Here is a 19,216-nt window from a genome sequence, read left to right as displayed (position 1 = left end):
AACTCACTCAGCTCCACTAATGAACCCCAGGCTTGTGCCGCAGCTGACAAGAAGAAATGGCCTCAAGTTGTGCCAAGAGAGGTTTAAATTGGACATTAGGAAAAACTTCTCATGGAAAGGGTTGTCAAAACCTGGAACAGCCTGCCCAGGGCAGTGGTGGGGGCAGCATCCCTGGAAGTGTTCAAAAAACATATGTTTAAGGCACTTGAGGACATGGTTTAATGGTCAACATGGTGGTGGTGTTGGGTTGATGGTTGGATTTCATGATCTCAGAGGTCCTTTCCAGCCTTAACAGCTCTGTGAATTCAACTGTAGATTCTAAAGGTGAACAAACTTGGTAACTTTGTTGGTTTAAGGAACTGGGTACCCACTGTGTGCATCAGGCTTACAGAGAAACTTCCAACACTTAGATGAGCAAAGAGGTGAGTGACCACTGCAATCCTCTTGGAAAACTGAGCTTCTCATAATGGTTAAACAAGGGGCAAATTATGTTAAATGTCCAAAGTGCATTTGATTACACACTTAACTTCTTTCTCCAATTAACTAAAAACATTCACAGAAGAGCAGATCATTAAAAAATGAATCCCAAGAAAGGTGAGGAAGGCAGTGATGATATACATACACCCAGACTTGTACAGGCTTGCATCTATGAAAGAGGATGCTCCTCAATACTCCTAATTTTGAGGTCTCAAATCTATCAGTTAGTGAAGCAAAAATAAATAATACTGTAACTGATAAAGAACATGAGTTACTCTCCCTGAACAGTCACTCCTATTCACACTGGATGAGTGACCAAAAAACTGATCTGGGTATAGTTTAAACACAGCCACCTCTGTTTCAACTGCCAAAAGTCCTACAGCCACACCAGTTCTGATGCATTTTTAAATAAATGGAGAACACAGTATAAGTCACATGTAAATTCTAATGGAAAATGTCAAAGTTATTCAAAGCTGGGATTGTGTGGGGAATTTTAGATATTCAGATGAAAATTTTTAAAGCTACATGAAGACATTTATCAAGATCTTGTGTGTTTACAGAATCACAAGTGGCAGAATAAACAACAACAACAGGCACAGAAGAGCCATAATGGCCAAAGGAGTTGGAATGAAACATGTTGTTAGAGAAAATCCAAGGCATCAAGTAAACTGAGCTTAGAAAATAAATGTTGGAAAACAGCTGACTGCAATATTTCAGACATGTTAAATAAATCATTCTGAGAAAAAATAGAAGCTTAAAAGCTCTCAGCAATTTATAGCTTAATTAAATAAAAAAGTAATGTTACTGGAGACAAGGAGCAGCAAAAGGCATGACAGTGTTCACAGCTATTCAAAGCAAGGGGACACTCCTGTCTCTTGATGGATAAGCACAAAGCTATTCTACAATGATCAGGAAATTATGTGCATTTTAAATGATAGAAACATTTTGTTGTTTATGTACACACTGATTTTCTTTTTCAAAGTTTGGATTTGACTTTTTAAGGCAATTTAATTCTACTTCTTTCAACAATTATTTTTCCTTGTTCCCTTGTGTTTCCAGTAATTCCAAGGGTTAGAAATTTACAGTGTCTCCATGGGTCCTGGCTTTTTTTCCCCATGAGCTGCCTTGTGAGCAGATGATTACTGAACACCAAATGCTGCCAGTCAAGGGCATCCACACCAGCATCAGGGACCAGTATCCAAAGCTGCTGAGCCCAGTATGGCCAGCCCAGGTCCTGGCACTGTCCCCATCACTGCTATGCAAAGGCACACAGGTAACACACAACACAGAAAATATGGCTACAATGTCAGTCTTAAAATCATTGCCCTGGGCCAGGCAGGAATTTCCCTGGCCATCAGAACTCTCATCTTTAGTCATTCCATGATCCAGACCTCACACAACCAATGCTCCCAGGAGGATCAATGAGGATTTTGGTGCAGGAAATGTGAAATACATTTTAACCATATGCTAAAAATAAATACTTTGAAGGTTGTCTGAAGACAAACCTCAGGGAGGAAATTACTACACCGTTACCACAATTCAAAGTGTCTTTATAGTTGAAAATGCAGAATGGCTTCAACTTTCCAGTAACATGTTAAAAGGCAAGTTACTTATTTCATTTACTTCCCACAATAGTTTGCCTTCCAGTATAACTGCACAGCAAAGTTTTTTTTAATGCACAAAGCCAAAACTCAAACAACTTATCTACTACACAAAAGCAACTCAGAATTCTTATAGCTGCAGTAAAATGTTGGCTGTAACCCCTTACTCCTGTTTTCAAAAAAAACATGTATTGCAGGGTTAATAAAATGCATGCTGTATTTCAGATGCATGCACTAACGAGGAGGATGCAGTATGTTAAGAGTTGCATAATCTTTATTTATCTTAGTTGCATTCAGCTCTACACTTACCCCAAACTTCTCCACCTCTTCTTCCTGTAAGCAAGAGCCATATACATTGAAGCATGTATTTGAACAGAAAAGCACAGGAAAAAAATAAAACAGTTGAGAGTCAGGAAGAAAGATGTAGACAGGAAAGAACAGAAAAGAAAAATCTCTATACAGCCAAATTCTTCTCAAACAATAACACAGTGTTTTCATGAAATGCAGGGGCAAGACTTGACAAATACTTTGATATCTATCAGTTTTTTGTTTAACCTACGAATTGAAAAATTCAAACTTGCATTAATTTATTTTCTGTAAGTCAAATTCAAATTTGATGGAGTGAAATTCATTCATATTGCAGAAAATGGGATTAAATTAATTCATTCTTTGCCTATTGAAAGTGTATGAGAAATCATCACTATCAATGTTCAAGTTTATGATATTGTTTTCTCTTGACTGTTGGCTGGAAAACAAGCCAGTTGCCAAATACACCTTGAAAGCCTAGATGCTCTCAGTAATTGGTAATGAACTTGTGAGCAAGTCTCATGTTACCACTAATACAGACTTTTCTTGTTCATTTTTCATCTTCAAAAGCATTTATTTAATGCTTCATAACACAAACTGAGAGATCAAACATGAGAGACAATGAAAATTAATATAAATTACATGAAAACATGGAATTATTTTCTTTTAATCTTTGGCACTATCTCTAATATTGGATGCCTAAGCAGTTTATGGCAGTGTGTGTAATTTAAATTACAGTCATTAAAATGTGCTCTGAAATTCTGAAAAACATACTAAAGGTAACTATTTACTATTAAAGTTATTTAATGATTGGACTTCATGAGGTCTTAGGAAGTGCATGGACCATCAGGGAAATTTATTTCTAGACTAATTTCAGCTGTGAATGCCAGAGTTCTGAAAAGCAATCACAACTTCTCAGTGACTGTATAATTTTATACTAAAAATGAAATCTTGCTAATTTCTATCCAACTGTATAAAAGTGAATCTCCACTGGGAAACAAAGTAACATTAACAAGGATCTGTTATTTTTGGCTCAGACTGGGCTATTTTTAGAGTCACAAAATCACAGAACAGTTTGTGTTAAGAGGGACCCCAAAGTTCATCCCTTCACCTCCCCCTATACACCTTCCACTAGACCAGGCTGCTCAGGGCCCTATCCAGGCTGCCTTTAAATGCCTGAAAAAAAGAAACATCTTTCCTGATAGCCTTGCAAATAAAAACCAGACAGAACTGATGATCCTCTGTGAATCCCAACCATGGGAATACCACAGGGAACCAAATCTCTATGCTCCTAGAAAGGCTCCCTATCCTTGCATGCCCTGTTTCCTTACACTGCACAGATGTAACTGAATTCCCTGATCAGAGAGAACCACAACTGCACAGGAGACTGGAATTTTGGGTGGATGAAGCACACCTCACCCAAAAACTGTCCCCTGTGTCTCCTACTCGCACTGCTCCCTCCAGGGTGTTCAGAGAGCTCTGCTCTGCTGGGGTGCACACAAGCATGGGCAGCTCAGGAGAGAACTTTGCCATTTTTTTAAGTCAGAGCCATGTGGCTACTCAGCCATGACCCAACTCCCCGAGGGGGCTTGTCTGGCCCATCAGTTTGGGGCAGACAGTGCAAGGAGTGAGGCTACCACCCATCCCATAGACACCTGCAGGGTCAGGACCTGACACAACAGAGCCACTGATGCTTTCAGTTCAGCCAGTGGGGAGAAAACAGATGCAGGAAATAATTCATTTCCACTAAATAAAATCTGGAGCTAATCAGCAGCAGATTAGGAGTTGTGTTGCTTTTATTCTGCACTTTGTTAACACCAAGCCTGGTGATATTCAGCATCAAGATAAAAAGTAAAAAATAAGAAAATGAAGCCAAGAAAACACCCTCCACCTGCTGAAGCCTGAACATATCAAACATTATGTAGGTGGAACAAGCTGTGCCTAGAACAAATAAAAAATATTTAGTTTGAATTTAATATGTTATCACTGGGTTTTTGTTTTGAAACAGCATTTCAGATCTATACATCAGTGATTTAGGTGTTTTTTATCTCTCTCTCATATCTAAATATTGTACCCTGTAATACTATACCTCTCAAAACTCTACTGACACTAACATTTTATTTGGCAGAAATATGTATCATTAAAATTAGAACTTATTCCTCTGTGCTTTTTAAAGGCAATAAATTGGTTTATTAGTCATTCAAAGCAGGTCTGGGAAGCATCAAGTGTTCTGCCATAATTTGATAAAGGCTGTGGTTTGATGGTAGATGTCAATGACGAGGCACACAATGAAATACCAACGTGCTGATGCACACAGAGACCCAGATCCCCCCACAGTGAGACCCCTTGAGTGCTGCTGCCCCTCCCATTGCACACCTTTGTCTGAACATCACAGCTGGATCCATGTTTGCAGAGGTCATTCGGACAACTTGGCGGATTTCCTTGGCAATCATCCGCAGCTTCTCAAAATTTACCAGGCCATCCACTTTAGAATCGTTGCCTGCATAATTGAAACACGCATATAAGGAAAATAAAAGGAGTAATAAATATTTCTGAACAGCCACTGTGCTTCTAGTTCTTCCCTTGTTACCCTTCTCCCCTCCCTGTCCCCCAATCAACTCAATTTTTTTAATCAAAGTAGCAAGAAAACCGGAGTTTGGGAAAAGACTATGTTCTCTCAAAACACTGATGGAATCAAACCCACTTGGACTACCCTATATTCTTTTGTTACCTGATTTCTAAAGTAACAAGTATTAGTAGGAGGAAAAAGGAAGAAGTGAACTATGCCCAAATTCACCTGCATAATATTAAAATAATATAACTACAGAATTGACATTAACAACATTCACATTAGGAAAGAAGTTCAAATAGTTCTGAACCATCACAACCAAGAATTAATCATATTTGGAAATGGTTCACCTCAACCAGTTGTAAACAGGACTTTGTATAAAGGGAATAAGATGGAAATATTTAAACAAAATCCCTTGAAAATGTTGAAAGTAAGAGTAGGAGGTGTAGCACTGTGTGCATGCCACAACATGGAAACATTACAGCAACAAGTTTTTTTTTAAGAGAAAATATTTGAAGTAGTGTAGCTACCAGACAGCACACTCGCCTATGCTTCCACCCTAAACCTCAGGAGAGCTGAGGATTACATCATCGCTTTCAAAATATTAAAAATATGCATCTTATTTTTTATTTTTGTCTAGGACCAGTCTCTTCCATTAGGCATTCCCAGTTCTATTTTATTTTACTCCTACAAAGGATCCCTCAGAAGCATCCTACTGGCGGCAGCTTTGTTAGACACACGTGGACACACAGAACACTGAAGAAAGGGCTGAAGTACATTCAATGCTTCATTTATTTTCTCTCTGTTTGACATTACCTTCATGCAGAAATGTGATGTCTTTCTTGACAACAGGGAAAAGTGGGATAATTGGAGGCTGCATGCTCTGGCTGCTGAGGATGTTGCGATATTTTGCCATGTTTCGAGATGGATCAAAAAGATCTTGAAGGTCTCTGAGGTGCTTTTCATACTTGCTGGGTAACTTTTCCCAAGTGCCTCTGAGACGAGCTACTGGTGCAAGATTTAACCCGCTGCAAGGCAGAAATGTTTCATTATTAGCTGTGAGTGGAATTGTTACCTTTCAGAAGGAAGTGAAGGGTTGGGGGGTTGTTTTAAGGATTAAAAATAGCTTTCCCAAGGTTAACTGTGGAGCTGGGTGAATAGAGGGCTACGAGTTCATCACAATAACCCTCTGCTGTTTAAACAGGAGTGGTAAAAAACATGACTGCTCAAGGTACAAATTTCAAATTACTGCCAAAATAGTACCTCTGTAATACAGGATTGACATCTATTTAAGAATCCTGTAAAAATGTATGCCACGGTTACGAACAAAAATGGTAAAAAATGCATGAGGTGAACCAATGACTGCACAGAAAATGAGAACAGTGCAGAGCTCATCCCAAGCAGAAGGGGCATGACTTTAAAAGAAATTCTTCCTTATGGGGGTGGTGAGACCCCAGCACAAGTTGCCCAGAGAGGCTGTTGATGCTCCATCCAGCTCAAGGACAGGCTGGATGGGGCTTGGAGCAACCTGGTCTAGTGGAAGGTGTCCCAGCCCATAGCAGGGGGTTGGAATGAGATTATCTTTAAGGTCTCTTCCAACCCAAACCATTCTGTGATTCTCTGACTTCAGAGCTTCAAACAAGAGCATTTGTAAATGAGCAAGTGACTGAGAATTGGAAGCAGCAGATATGCTAAAACTTGTCACTGTGCCCTCATTCTCACTAACTAAAAATATATCCAGAATTATTTGGATGCAAAAACACCCCATTAAATAAAAACATTTAATAAATTAAATCCACTCTCCCTATCATAATTTGTCACCACCTATGCTCAAGGAATTCTGCAGTAACTGCAAAGTCATCACCTTTGCAGAACTGGAAAGGGATGTGCTCCAGCACTGCTTGGCAAATCCAGAGCCACACTATCACTGAATTTGCTATTCTCAGATTTATTTTTTTTTTCAAAAACTTATTTTGTATCTGGTTTATTTTTTAGACAAATTTCTCTCCATGCTATGCCAAACAAAGCCTTCTCTGACATGAAAAAAATCAAACATATGCCAGCCCACAGCTCCTCTTTGCCACGCTACATTAAGATGGTTATCTTCCTATTTCATGAGACATATGGCACCAAACTGCTGTGCAGGACAAGGCAAGAAAGAAAACCCCTGTGCCATATGCTAACAAAAAAGTACTCTTCTGGAAATAAAAGTAAAACAAAAACTAACTTATTTGCCTTTTTTTTTTCCAGACTAAAGACCACTTTAGTTATGGCCTGATTGGACTTAAATGAGAAGCAGAAAGAGTAATTTCCTTACCTAGAATAAACCATGAAAAATTAGGGAGCAGAATATAAAAATTAGAATCAGTATCCATGTGTGTATTCCCACATAAGGAGCAGCCACAATCTCAATGACTGTCCAGTACCCTTCACAGAAACTCATTAAATCTTTAATGACTAACCACAAGCCAATACATTTGATGAACTGGTTAGACATGGAAGAAAATATTTTAAAATGTTGTTTTCTATAATGCTGCTGGGATAAAGCACAAATCCAGATCTTTGTCTGATGAATCACGGTGTCTTTTTTTTCCTACAGTAAAGGCTGGGTGTAAGATAATTGCAAATACAGGAAATGATGAACACATGCTGTTAAAGCAGCAGCATTCAGTATAAATCAGAAGAGAAAGCTTAAATGTGCAACTGAAGAGGGAAAAAATAAAACAGAGAAGCAAGCAAATGACAGGAAAGAATGAGAAGGAAAATGAAACCAAAACAAGACTGATTTGAGGAAGTCCTTACAATGCAGGGAAGAAATAAAGTAATCTCATCATCACATATACGATTCGTTGCGTCCTGGAAAAGTAACAGTGACTGACAAAAAGAAGGGAAATTGGGTGCCAAAGTCACAGAAAATGACACCATGCTCAGGCAGGTTTCTGCAGCTCATCAATCACACAGTGCTTTGTGCCCATATTCTCTTTTCCTGTGAGGTACCAGTGAAAAAGAGACTCTCACACCTAGCACCACAAGAGGACTGAAGAGCTGAGGTGACAGCGCAGAGGCTCCGGTGACAATCCACCCCTGACCAGTCTGGCTTTGGAAAAGCCCCCCAGCCCCAGCTGTAGTCTGCTCAGGATATTCCCACTTCTTTCCCTTCATTTGGATTACCAGAATTGCATGTGACAGCACCGATCAGATCTGAGAAATGGGAAGTATTTTACCTTATCACCGCAAACATGGAATTGAAGTTCTTGCATTCTCGACAGTGGAGAGCAATTTTAATGAAATGCTTAATAATCTTCATTCTTTTGAGTTGGTTGGGTTCTGCTAAAATTTCCATGGCAACCCAGAAGGTCTCTTGATTTATGACATCCTCAAACTGTTTCAGGTGAGCATTGCCTGTTTTGGAGTCCAGCTTGTAAAGGTCATCGATGTACTCGGTGGGCTCGATGTTGCGGAACAGTTCAAAGTCCCGCATGGAAAGCTGAGTGGCCACCTCGATGGTGCTCAGCTGCAGGAGGGAAATTTGGCTCTCTCGGAGCAGCTCTTGAGCATCCTCATCTGAGCATAAGGTTTCTGTTTCCATATTGTTTTTCAGATAATACCTGAAGAATGATTGAGGAACAACAACACATTAGAGATGCTCTTCAGAGGGTTTGTGAATGCAAAGGCATTGAACTATACCAATCACTGTGAGCATTAGAGACAAGAAGGAACAACATAACCTTGTACTTCAGTTAGTGTAAAACAGCACCATTACTTAAGCAAACAAACATTTCAAAAGCTCTTTGTTAATATTTTTACACTGTACTCTGTAATATGCTGTAGTGCTCACCTTTTCCATTTGTAAATTCAGCAACGAAAATAGCATTTTAAAAACACACTAGTCCTGAAAAATCTCCTGTTAATGTATTTCTACATTTCTTACACAAATTTAGTGTGGTATTTTTTCCATAAATTTACTGTGGCATACTAATATTTACATGAGGCACAGAGTACTCAGGAAATGAAAATATCTGGAAAATTCATTCCATGGTTCCAGGTAAATCACTTTCAGATACACAAAAGTTTACTACTCATAAATTCCCTCAGTTGCCTAGCAAAGACAACTACTGAATATTTTACTTTAATAAACTTTGTTCAGGTATGGGTCAGGTCATCAGATAAAACCAAAGCACTTAACATTTCAGAAACATTCAGAACAGTTTACTTAAAAATGGAAGAATTTATCTCAGGTTAGTATCAGTTCATTGCAGTATGACACTGAGAAAGAAATTAATTGTGTTCTTCAATCCTCAAGTACATGTGAGAAGTGTCAGAACAAATATAACCTTTTCCTCTAAGAGTAAACCATTATATACATTATCTCGATCTGCTAAATTTAGCTGCCATCAAGCAAGCTTGCTGTATATTTAGGGAGGGATTTTTGGGTGCAGAAGAGGAAGATGATCCAACAGATAACCATCTATTTTAATTAAAACACCCTGATATTGGGCTTAATTATCATGGAGGTCTTTTCAAACATGCAACATTTCAATCCTGAAAGCCAAAAAAGGCAAGCAAAACAAGGAATATTCACCGTCCATTGAGCTGGATCCTGTCAGCCAGCTTGGAGAACTGGTCCGGGAGGCGCCGCTGTTTGATGACGCCCTCGGGGCTGACAGACACCTCGCACAGGGAATAGGTCTCAGGGGCTCCTGTCAGGTTGAACTCGTGGACAGCGTGACTCACCACCTCCTTTGCTGTAGTGTCTTTGCTGATGATGATGTAACAGCTCTGCTGATCTGCTTTGAAAACTCGTATCACTTGATCTGGAATATCTAAAAAAAGAGCGTAACACCTTTAATGTGTGAAGTGCTTTTCCCTTGAAAAGACACAAGGTCATCTGGAAAGATATTTTACAAGGGCATGTGATAGAACAAGGGGGAATTGGCTTGAGCTGAAGGAGGGCAGGTTCAATTGGACATCAGGGATAAATTCTTCCCTGTGAGGGGGGTGAGGCCCTGGCACTGGTTGCCCACAGAGGCTATGGATTCTCCAACCCTGGAGATGTTCAACACCAAGCTGGATGGGGCTTGGAGCACTTGGTCTAGTGGAAGATATGGGGTGGAACTAGATGATCTTACTGTAAGTCAAACCATTCTGTGATTCTCTGATTTACTGTCCCATTTGATCATCAGGAAACAAAAACAACCAGCTTCTGGGGAAAAAAAAATGCTGAACTTTAAAAATATTTAAAATACTCCGGGTTTTTCTCTATCTTTGTAAGGAAAAAAGAAGACTCTTCTCCTCTCTGCTCCTCTAAAACCCAATTACTCTACCATCCCACGACCCCAGTCAAAGCACAAGACATGCAGGTATGTAACTAGACTGTGCATGGCTCCTTCACAGTGTGTCTTAAAAACTTTGGCAGCAACATTCCTGCTTTGGCTTTCCTGTGTCTGTGAGAGCCAGGTCCACACACGTGCCAGGGCACTCTTCCCAGGGATGGGAAGCCACCAAGTATGGATGGATGAGCTTGGGGTGGGAGGATATGAGGAGGAAAGGAGATTTGGTTGCTCCCTGAACTAGCCGCAAGCTTTTACCCTCACTCTCCCCTGAAGGAACTAAGCTGCTGCCAGCAGTTAATTCTTTGGCTGGTGTACTTATTTATAGCACATTTTATGTATTATAAATGCATTAGAGAACAGCTCTATCTGAGGCAGCCTACAGCAGGAAATAAATATCTACAGAAACATGTGTTTAATTCGCAGCTCGATGATTGCAAATAATTTGCTCCATTAGTTATTACAGAAAGTTTGATTTTCAAAATAAAACTGGTTTTTTAAAAAATGTCAGGAGTCAAAATGCACAGTAATTCAAGCACAGGGAAGCCCAGTTTTCCCTTCCCTGAAGACCAAAACTTCACAACTTTTCTGCAGAGCTGAGAAGGTGGGAGGATGTTGCTGAGCCCTCAGCCAAGGCTTCAGAGTCTGAAGCTCTCCAAAACCACACCAGAGGCAGATGTGCCATAACTGCTGCATCAGAGATCCCCAGTGAGGGAAGGGAAGGGCTGTCATTAAAGCAACAGCCTCCCAAACAGCCCTCCCCTCCTCTTCTCTCACTGCTATTTGTCCATTCCTTGAGTGCCAAATCTGTGGATTGAGCTGTGAGCTGCCCTGGAGCCCCAGTGATGGTCAGGGGTCCCTCTGCCCACGGGGAATCAGCCCAGGGAATCATCCTGCTGGGCAGAGCACCCAGGTCCTTCAGGCACTCCCAGCAGCAGCTCTCTGAGCACAGTTTCAGATGCTGCTCACCCCACTGCCTATACACTGATTTTCCTCCATCAAAATCCACTGCTTAAAGAGGCAACAAAGCTCTTTGCGGGCATTGACCTTGGGGTAACTTTTTCTTGCATCAGGATTTATACGTGTTATAGGCACAAGAAGGAATTTCAAGGTAAAAAGTAAGGAGATAATCTATAATCCAGCACCTAAGGTCCCACCCATTGGAAAAAAAAAAGGCTCAACATCAGTTGTAAATAAATTTTAAGATGGAAGAAAACTTGGGTTAAAAAAATTCCAACTGAAAGCCAATTCCCCTGTTTCATGATTATGATTAAAACATTATCAGAACACTCTCATCAGAAGCTGGGTTGTAGCTGAATATCAGAAGTTCAATATATATGTGAATAGGGACAATATAAGGGAGAAGTATTTTGTACTTTATTTCAGAGTGAAAGGGGTGGAAATGACATATTGAATTAATTAAAGAAGTGCCTGTCATAAAATTGATAATAAAGAAACAGAAGAGGGAAACATCTATACTTCAGTATCCACACCTAAAAACAAGAACACACTCAAGGTGTAAAACTGAAATTTAATTGGGGAGAAAAAAGTAAAAAAAACCCCCAAAACCAAAGAACCAACAAACAAACAAAAAAACCCAAACCCATGCAAACAAAATAATGTAACTTGTGACAGATAAGGGAAAGATTACAGGCACATTTCTGTCTTCATAGTCTTTGCTTTTAAGCAGGCAAACATAAATTATTAAATTAAATTTTTTATGCATTATTCAGCTCATTTTGACAATACAAAGCACATTTCAAGTTGGCATGCACAGAATTTTAGTTATGAAGTACAACAGAAGAACAAACTAAACCTCAAACTGTTATCCTCTGAAGCTTCAGTTCTATGAAAGAGACATATATAAGAAACTTCATCCCTTCAAAGCAAGGCCACAGAGAAGCAGAGGAACCTGCAAGAAGTCATTCAGTGTGCTGGGGGCAGAAATGGGAATAAAATGCAGGGCTCAGCCTCAGCACAGCACTGTGCCTGTATAGGAACCCATGGATTTGTTTTAAGGAAAATCACAGAGCACAGGGCTGTCCAATGCCCCACAGTAATAACCACGCCAGTGCAATGTCTGATAGTGTTACATTTACAGGCAAGCCATGCAATATTAAGGTCTGCAGGATGCTTTACATGAGGATACTTACAGTAAAACCCAACAGCTGCAGACAGGAGAAAAAGAAAAACATTGTATCAACACAAAATCAAGATTGAGATGCTTACAAAACTTATCAAGTGTACACTGTCAGAAATAATTTGGCTTTCTCTGACATTCAAACTGGCAGCATATTTGTTATAGCAAGCTTAAAGTAAAGCAAAGTGAGCCAGCTGAAGATGTCCCTGCCCATGGCAGGGGGCCTGGAATAGATGACCAATAAAGGTCCTTTCCAACCCAAATCATTCTGTGATTCTATCCAAGATGAACTAGTTACCACCATTTCATATTAAGCAGTAACTTGTATAGTATTAAATGAAGGTTTTTAGAAAAACATGTAGCTCTCATGCAGGCAGCAAGGATCTGGAACTGCAGCAAAAAGGGAACTTTTTTGCTATGGGTACTTTTGCACCTGATGGTATATATCTGTGCATATCCCTTTAAAGGGGAAATCTGCAAGTTTATGTAAACATAAGTCACAGTCACAAAACACTTTACAGAATATGTCATTATGTACAGAACTTACACTTAAAATAGGGGAAAAAATTATTCTGACTAGACATGTTTACAGGCAGCTGCCTATTGCAACAAATGCTTCCTGCAGCCACCCCATAAACTGGATTCCTACAGCAATAGCAATGAAAGCCCAGAGCACATATCTCAAAACATTTTTTAGAATTTTAGACATACTGTTGAGTATACATAATGTTTGTAAAATATGAAAATCACTGTGCTGGTACCATGGCAGTCCTATTCCATCCACAGTACTGCCTGAAATATATACTGGCAGATAGAAGGATGGACAAATCAAAGCGCTGAGGAGAGATGGCAAAGGAGAAAGGGGCTAACAAAGATTATCTCCATCCACCAGAGCCAAGTAAATGAAAGGCTCTCAGAAGTGGCAAAACACATTTCTTTGTAAAAAAAAAAGTAAGTCTCACATTACCTAAAAAAGTAGGCAAGAGAGGCTCAGGCAGTGTGGATTTTCAGCACATTTCAGTTTCATCCCTGTCAGGCCCACAGGATGCCTAACAATGCCAGGCAACTGCACTCAGCACCAGTGATGCTAGCACAGCTGCAATATTCCCCCTGCCCCAGCTGCCTTGCTAACCATCCTGTAAATCACCCTCGAGCTGCCACTTACCTGAAGGGTTAGAGAAATCCAGAATGCTGGTTGTGGGCTGCAGCAGGTCAGGGCTACTAGATGAAAGGGTGCCTGGGATGGGCATGATGGCCAGGCTGTGCCGGCACTGCCGCGTGCCCACGATGCTGTCGTCCTGAGACTGGCTCACGCTGCCATCACTGCAAAACAGATCTGCCTCAGTTATCTGCATTAAACTCCTCCTTTTCACCCTGGGATGAATGACACTAAGAAAAATAATGGTGTTCAGCTGTTTGAACTACATGCTGTAGACAGGCTTTCAAACCAGTATGGGGATAAAGATTTGAAAGCGTTCATGGGGAGAGAAAAGATATTTTGGTCTTGTTCTGCACTCATGGAGCAGGTGCCATGATTTTTTAAAAAACATAAGCAACATGGACATAATGACTAGAAATACTAAGCAACTGGTATCTCTTAATGGCCTGAGGCTGAAGAGGGTTGGTTTTAGGTGGAGGTTAGGGAGAAATTCTTCCCTGTGAGTGTGATGAAGCCCTGGCACAGGCTGCCCAGAGCAGCTGTGGCTGCCCCATCCCTGGAAGTGTCCAAGGCCAGGCTGGATGGGCCTTGGAGCAACCTGGGAGAGTGGAAGGTGTCCCTTCCCCTGGGAGGGGCTGGAATGGGATAGTCTTTAAGATATTAAATTCTTTCTCAACCCAATCCCTTTCCAACTACTCTATGATTAAAGTACCACAACCTAATCAGGAACCATTAGTTTTTGGCAAAAGAGTCTGACAAACCTGAACAGTTTTGGAGGCAAGATGCTGAAACGGGTCTTGTCTAAAATTTTCCTGATTCTGTTTCTTCCACCAGATACAGTGTTTGCTTTCATTTTCTTGTTTCCTTTTTCACGGGGAAACATCTGTTCCACATCTCCAGGCATATCTGGGATAGAGTAACGGTTGTTCTTCTTTTCTGCAATTTTTGGAATATGTGGAATTCCATTCTTCTCCTGTCCTATCCTGCAGAGCAGCTCCTTAAACACTGTAAGAGAAGATATAATTGTTGTGAGTAACTTTTGCACACTCAGAACTTAACAATGAAATATTATTTTCCTCTCAAACCTTTTGCTTCTCACATCCCAGAGAGAGAATAAGGAAACACTGCATTCAGGGCAATAAACACTATGCATTTATTGGCTTCTTTGTTTGCATCTTTTAGATAATGGAGTGCACATGCCTTTTCAAGAGTAACTGCAACACAGACTGATATTCTCCCAAACTGTCTCTGCCTCTACTAACACTACTGAACAGAAGCTGCATCAGATTTCCTATTGCATTTATGAAACTAAGCTAGTCTATAACCCACACTGACATTCTCAAAGCTAGAATTCCACAGAAATTATAGGGGGTTTGTTCTGTTTCTTTCCACATATATAAGGTGGAAAAAAAGTTCAAAATGTCTTGTCAACATCAATTACTTCTTTAAAGATCCTTTAAAATTTTTTTGAAAACCTTTCAAGTCAGAAATTCAGGATTTTCTATTGAAAATACAGTGATACTGGAAAAATGCAGAACTGAAAACAATGCAAATTACTCAGATTGTCCCTATGAGGAAGGCAACCAAAACTTTCTGCACAGAAAGTCCAATTAAATGGTACATTTCTGTTGTATAATAAAAGCTAAGGCTACAAGCCTTCCCAGTACAGATTTGAATAGAACAACAGGAATTGCTCATAGTCAGCACCAGATACTTAACACTCAATTAAAAAGTCAGCACAATAAGTATCACTGTTGAAAAAAGCTTCAAGATATTAATTCATTAAAACTTGTCAAAGAAATCACCTTGAAATTGTATCAGCGAGCAGGAGGAGATTAGAACCCACTTGTAAGTGTACGCTGCTCACATTTATGATACCAATGAACAAGCCATCCCTGTCTCAGTTATAGTGATGCTTCATTTCATGTCTGGACCACTGGTGACTCTGGTTGTTTCAAGCTTTTTTTGCATTATGCTAATAAACAACTGCTGAGGGCTTGGACCTTTTTAGCTGCACAGCGATCAACACAGTATAATAATGAAAAGAAAATCAATAGTGAGCAAGGGCAGGTAACTGGAGGAAGGAAATAGGAGAAGAAAACCATCAGAAGATATGGATACAGCTATGGAGGAAGGAGCTATCCTGTGCACAGTCTCCTTCTTTCTGTAGCTCTTGTCATGCTGCTGCCTGAACAAGATTATGGAAAAAGAACACATGATTTGACTGAGATTTTAAAGAGGTATTTAGGTGTTTATATTCATGATGACAATTAAAAGCTGACATTTACATTCCATACCACTTTTTATAGCCCCTTTTCAATTATAAAGGTATTTTATCCTCTCATTCTTACAGCCATTAAAGAAAGTTTCACAAAATCCCAGTCTTACATTTTTGCTGTTTCTTGGCAAAAATATTTTGGTCCAGATCCCCTGGCTTGGTTTCAGCCCCATTGCATGGAGGGACACTAAATCAGCCTAAACAGTCATCTGAGGATTTCTCAGGGAGCTGAAGAGCTGCCTGTGCTGGCTCTGTGCCACTCAACAGGCAGCCCTTGGGACATGAGAACTTATCCAAAAAAACAGAGGCACAATGAGGGGACTCCTGCACAACTTCCCACCTCAAGAGCAACTTGGAAAAAAGAAGAAGGAACCCTATGGCACTCATAAAGCCAGAAGGAGTGGAGTTTTTCTCTCACAGATAAAAATACATTATATATAAAGTCTACTCACCAAAAATGTTTGTTTTTACAGTAATGGAGAGATGTGTGTTATTCTTTAAGATTTCCAGAGCTTTTACAAAGGTAATGTTCTCAAAATTCTGTCCATTTACTTCCATTATCTTTAAGAAATAAAAATTGGGACTATTAGGAGAACATATATCTGACAGACTTACAAATACAAAGGTGATAATACAGACACAGTAAGAACTTCCCAGGGATTACCATATAATCTTTACAGCAGCTACAGAATGAAAATATTCCATGTAAAATAACTATTTTCATCATGTCAGAGAAGTTATATCCTGTAAATAAGTAGGACTTCCATTTTTACTTGAAAAATGCTTTAAATAAATTTATTTTCTATGATAACATGACAATCTTGCAATTAGTCAGAAATGGTGGCTCATGAGCCACAGATATCACTTCAAAGGCTGGATTTTCACTGAGTGTGACCTGTCACTGTTCCACCTGCCTCAATGAGCTGGGAACAAACACATCAGGTGAGAATCCATCCCACAAAACAATCTGATGGTTTCAATGTAACCATATCTCCAATCAGAAAGTTTCAAAAGATAACCATAACTTGGTTTCTTTTCCCATTCAGTTTTAGGAATATTTAAATATTTTACATATTTTGAAAACTATTTCATAGAAACCCATTTAACAGACAGAAATGGAAGCTGAGCTGTGGCATTCCCACACTTGCCAGTGGCTTGGTTTTAGTACACAGCATAATATTTCTGTTGAGAAAAACCAAGAGGTGGGTGAAGCAGATATTTTAAATTAACTTAGTTGTTTTTACCTGATCACCACGCTTAAGTCCAGCTTCTGCTGCTTTGCTGCCTATCTCCACAGTCTCTACAAAAATGCCAAACCCTTTGTCACTGCCTCCAAGAAGGCTGAAAAACAGGGGAGAATCTCTGGAAGGTTTTTGCAGGGTGATTTGTCTCCATTTTGCTTTGGCAGCACAGGCAATATTCAGCAATCTGAGATGGCCTTTCATTTTCTGTAACACAGAAGACACAAAATGCAGCGCAATGTTTCTTTTATCAGAAATGGAAAAACAGTTGTGAAAAATACCCCAAGTGCCAGAAAACAGATTTTTCATACCAGATTTTCAGTTCTTACTAAATAAACCTTGCCCTCTTTTGCAGAAATGCAGAAACTCCCAAGTGAGTGCCATAGGTATTACTTTATATGGCCTTTATAGCTAATTTATACTTAAGAACAAATATGTCCCATGTTAAAAGCTACCTGCTAACTGTTACACTTAGAGACTACAGCTTTAGGTACTGGTAACCCTCAAAGATTGAAATATGTAGAACTGGAAAATGTGCCACTCATTCTTTTTTGCTCCTACCGTATCTTCCAAGTTCTTTTCAAATTCTTCCAGGAATCGAGTCATGGCAGGATCTCCTTCAAAGTCATTAAAATGATTGTTCACCCACAGTAACACTACTCTGGTAACCTGTAAAAACAAAATAAATTATGGATATAGATATACATATAAAGGTACCTATGGTTCTTCTCCTATAAGCGTTCATCTATAAACACAGAGGAATACTTGGACATGGCAGAAGAACATAAAACAGATTACTGTATCTGATAGGAAAAAACATTTACACTTGAAATCATCTTCTTTTTCCCTGTATTTGTGGAAGCAAATGAAGAATTTAAAAACACAAGTATTTTTATGCCTAAAAAATACTGGCAACCTCACTGGTACCTATTGGTGCATAAATCCATCCTCAGCTAAGCCTTCCTGACACTGTTCAGGAAAATTACCTTTTAAAGCATCCTAATGATTCCTTTAAAGGAAGTTCTAGTTGTGATAATAAAAAGCTTTCTTCTAAGAAATTGTAGTTAAGTCTTCAGATTGCTTCTGTTGGTGCTACAGAGTCACTACCATTCATTATAAAGTCAGTCTGAGTCTATAGCAGCTTCTCTTCTAAATGATACCATTTCTACTTTTGTTTGATGACACACTTCTCTTTATCTTTGCTTTTATTGAAAACCAGTAGTTACCAAAATGAAAAGCATGGAAAGAGGTAAGAAGAGAAGCAGTAACCACAGCAGACCCTGCACAACTTCCTATACAAAACATCCAGTGTTTTGACAGCATGTTGGACTTCCTCAGCTCAAGGCTAAAACACATAAAAACATTGGCTAAGAATCCACAAATTGGCATAAGTTCCAGACTATCAAGGTTTTTCATGAATGTGCACACAGTTAGACAGAGTGAAACCTAGTTTTATTTATCCTAGCTTATCAGCAATACAAAAAGGGATCAATTTAAATACATTTTCACCAGAAATATTAAATCTCTTAGACTGCAACCAACCTTATCCCTGAGGCTGTCCACTGTGAACCATTCCAAGAGTTTATTTCCGACTTCCAAGGGACTTGTTAGAAATGTTCTGTATGTTAAAAGAAAATCTTCGATGTAGGTTGGATCCACAATAGAATGTTCCTCTATCAAGTGCATGATGAGTCTCTCAGGTGTTGCCTTAAAAAAAGCAAACCAAAAAATAACTGATATCTCTCATCACTACCTCTCCCTAAAGAGTACTTCAACATAAACCCAATGTGACCAGTATAATCCTTTCAGAAAGTTCAGTTATGGCCAACTCAGGGGAGAAAGCACCAACAGGTTTAAATTAAATCCTCCTGCTTCTCTCAGCCCTGACATTTTGCAAAGGTAACACCTGGCTAAAACAATTAGTAACTTCCCATAATTTTAATTTTTAGTAAGCAGTTTAAGTTCCTCTTTCAGATTACAAAAAAAAGGTCATAAATACCCCAAAGGGTGCTCCCCATACAAAACTCAATGTATGTGTTGAACAGATTACAATGTATGTAACTTTATTAAAGGGGAAATGGAAGTAAAGTTGAAATATAATACACATCCCTTCCA

The 19,216-nt window shown here is 39.4% G+C and overlaps 1 protein-coding gene across 3 annotated transcripts in view; it reads right to left on the bottom strand.

The window, feature by feature from the left end:
* Nucleotides 1-19,216, bottom strand: part of RAPGEF6 (Rap guanine nucleotide exchange factor 6) — a 121,885-nt gene that overhangs the window by 19,614 nt on the left and 83,055 nt on the right. For 2 of the 3 annotated variants that reach the window (XM_084216063.1, XM_084216065.1), the window contains exons 12-23: nt 18,644-18,808; nt 17,663-17,770; nt 17,105-17,308; nt 16,313-16,421; nt 14,344-14,587; nt 13,589-13,746; nt 12,437-12,451; nt 9,536-9,776; nt 8,178-8,561; nt 5,770-5,981; nt 4,761-4,884; nt 2,388-2,411 (exon numbers count right to left, since the gene is read on the bottom strand). In XM_084216063.1, coding sequence (XP_084072189.1) covers nt 2,388-2,411; nt 4,761-4,884; nt 5,770-5,981; nt 8,178-8,561; nt 9,536-9,776; nt 12,437-12,451; nt 13,589-13,746; nt 14,344-14,587; nt 16,313-16,421; nt 17,105-17,308; nt 17,663-17,770; nt 18,644-18,808 — 1,988 coding nt within the window. The remainder of the gene's footprint in view (nt 1-2,387; nt 2,412-4,760; nt 4,885-5,769; nt 5,982-8,177; nt 8,562-9,535; nt 9,777-12,436; nt 12,452-13,588; nt 13,747-14,343; nt 14,588-16,312; nt 16,422-17,104; nt 17,309-17,662; nt 17,771-18,643; nt 18,809-19,216) is intronic. The other variant, XM_084216064.1, reaches the window with a different exon arrangement.

The sequence above is a fragment of the Fringilla coelebs genome, assembly GCF_963513975.1.
Source record: "Fringilla coelebs genome assembly, chromosome: 15".
NCBI classification, from domain to species: domain Eukaryota; kingdom Metazoa; phylum Chordata; class Aves; order Passeriformes; family Fringillidae; genus Fringilla; species Fringilla coelebs.
This window is presented reverse-complemented; position numbering and strand designations above follow the sequence as displayed.